This window comes from Penaeus vannamei, chromosome 37 (assembly GCF_042767895.1).
Source record: "Penaeus vannamei isolate JL-2024 chromosome 37, ASM4276789v1, whole genome shotgun sequence".
NCBI lineage: Eukaryota > Metazoa > Arthropoda > Malacostraca > Decapoda > Penaeidae > Penaeus > Penaeus vannamei.
The window spans coordinates 27780635-27783134 of NC_091585.1; the positions used below are offsets into that span (position 1 = coordinate 27780635).

Here is a 2500-nt window from a genome sequence, read left to right on the forward strand (position 1 = left end):
ACAACTTACAAACGCTTTGAATTAGCGTCTATATAATTTATCAAAGGTGTTAGACTTAGAAGGAGAGTAGGTAAAGAAACATATGTTATTTCCTAATTTTAATAACTCTGGGACGTGTGACGTTCGATATCGTAGCATTTCTAAGGGAGATGTTTATTATCTACATATTCAGCAAATAAGAAAGATTTCGCCCATTGCTCAATATCATCCACCTCTCCCATCAAAGAACCGCCCAAATTAGCCCAAAAGAGGAAAGAGAAGGCCCGCCCCGAGAAATTAGGGATCCAGCGTCCGCTCGGAAATGCACCATAACAAGGGGACGAGCGAGAGTTGACAGCGCACAAAGAGGAGGCCATGAGAGGATTTTAGCCGCTGAGATTTGTGGTTTATGGTCAGCCTGACATCGAGCGTGGGCGTAGTGACCTCTGGTGTGGGCGTGGTGACCTCTGGAGTGCGGGCGGGCATCGCTGGGCTCATGAGTCTAGCAGCACAGGGGGGCGCAGACCCCGTGGCTGCCCCCGGGGGAGTCTTCTCCGTCAACTTCAACCAGGACTTCTCGTGAGTGGCGCTGAGGACGAGGGGGATTCCGCGAGGGCGTGGGCCAGGACTGGAGAGGAATTTTCTTTATTGTGTGTGTGTGTGTGTGAAGGTGTGTCCCGATGTGGCCATTGGCGAAGGCGTCAGCTGGTGTTGCAATATGGGTGTTGTTGGCTGTGGGGGCTGGGGAGGGAGGGCTGGCGGGGTTGTGGGCGCTTGACAGCCACTTGGTTGGGTGGTTTGATGGCAACTGTGTTTGAATTCGAGATTAGGTATAATCGCTTGGGTACGAGTGCTCAAAATTTAGATGACACGGTACTAATGAGCAGATAATTTCTGAGACACCGTTTATTGTTGATATATACCCGTAGCGAATGACAAATATAAATATATTTTGCCAATTTGCTTGCCAAGATTTAGTTAGCCTTTACTCTCACAAACTGCAAACCCTTTACTTTGTCTGTCCTCTCAAGCAGTAGAAAAGGTGCGAATTTTCAAGATTCTCAAAGGCAAATTTAGGGTTGTAGGCACTTAAAGAACTCAGTTTTATATATTAGAAAATGTCTATGTCATAGTCATATCTGAATTACAGACTGTCAATCGACTGCAAAGTTGAAGTTATCACAGATCTGGTGTATGAGTAAAAAGTGGGATACATTACTATAAATATGTAAACGGAACACATATGAAGTTATTATTATTTTTTTTTTCACATAGAAATAAAAAGTGTAATTAAATGTAATTTGAAGCATCTAGATATACAATTAGTAAAACAGATTATGATACCTCAGGAGGCAACTCTGTGATGCATAAGAATGTGATGTTCAGAGGTGAAATGTACAAAGAAAATATTTAGGGTTTGGCTCTAGGAAATATGCCAAACAGCACCAGAATTACTACTTCACACACATTACTTTTATTTGCAAGAAGATAGTGGTGAAAAAACACAATTCTATGATTGGCTCCAATAGAAGAGTGCCTATAAAGGGAGGAAAGGTATGAGGCTGATGTGATGGGTGTGGCCAAAAGAAATGCGCCAAACTGTACCATATGTTTTTGTTTTACGTAATGCATATGACAACTAGATAACTCATTCATAACCAGAAAGTTACTGAAAAAATCCCACCAGTTCTTGACAGGCCATCTATAACTGTAGCAAATAGGCCTGCGTATACTGTATTATTAGGCAAGACTGTGACAGATACGATTTTAGACATTATCTGCATACAGATTTATCCCACAAACCTTTTAAAAACCATTTTATTTACTATGTAGAATAGAACCATATTTGCCTATGTTAAACAAGTTGGAAAAAATATAAGTGCTGCGCCCTGTAGGCAACAACACAACTAAATCAATTGTTTAGAAAAGTGAAAGTTTGTGTGAAGTATTTTCAGTATAGAAAGAATGTTGTAAGAGAAACAGGTCAGAACGATTGTGCAGTCAGTCAGTTTCTAAATGTGAAACAGTTGTTGTCTGTCTTATTTTAGCAAGCGAATCATAACAACTATTAGTAAGTCTTTACAGTGCAGATGCTTTAACCATAGACTAAGTCCCCAACTCTGCATTGCTAGATTTATTCAGCAATATACGATGGCATGACTGGGCATGTCCAAGGGGAAATTTGCCCTACCTTAGTGCGTCTGTACTGTAAAGATGAACCCAATTATTTCTTATCACTTATAGTATTCTAGGGTGTGCAGAACCTTAAAATCCCTTAACCCACTCACACCGGGTGTCCCATATCTGAGACACCCAAAAAAAATAAACACTCAGTTTGTCCCGCCAGTGTGAGGCTGTGTTGGGGTCGCGCTCCGACTCAGCCGCTGGCCGCTGCTAACAGGCGGACTCCGCGGAAGCTCCGCCCGCTGATTTTGTAGCCGCCCGGATTTTTTTTTTTTGTTTTGGCTACAAAATGTACCCGGGGTGACTGGGTTAACAGTGATTTGCATTGATATGGCTA

The 2500-nt window shown here is 42.2% G+C and overlaps 1 protein-coding gene across 1 annotated transcript in view; it reads left to right on the plus strand.

Moving 5' to 3' along the window:
• Positions 1–261: 261 nt before the first annotated feature.
• Atg18a (Autophagy-related 18a) overlaps positions 262–2500 on the plus strand; it is a gene marked incomplete at its 3' end in the record, with an annotated part of 7428 nt that continues 5189 nt past the window's right edge. Inside the window, 1 exon segment of the mRNA XM_070115171.1 lies at positions 262–558. Within this exon segment, the coding sequence (XP_069971272.1) occupies positions 389–558 (170 nt within the window).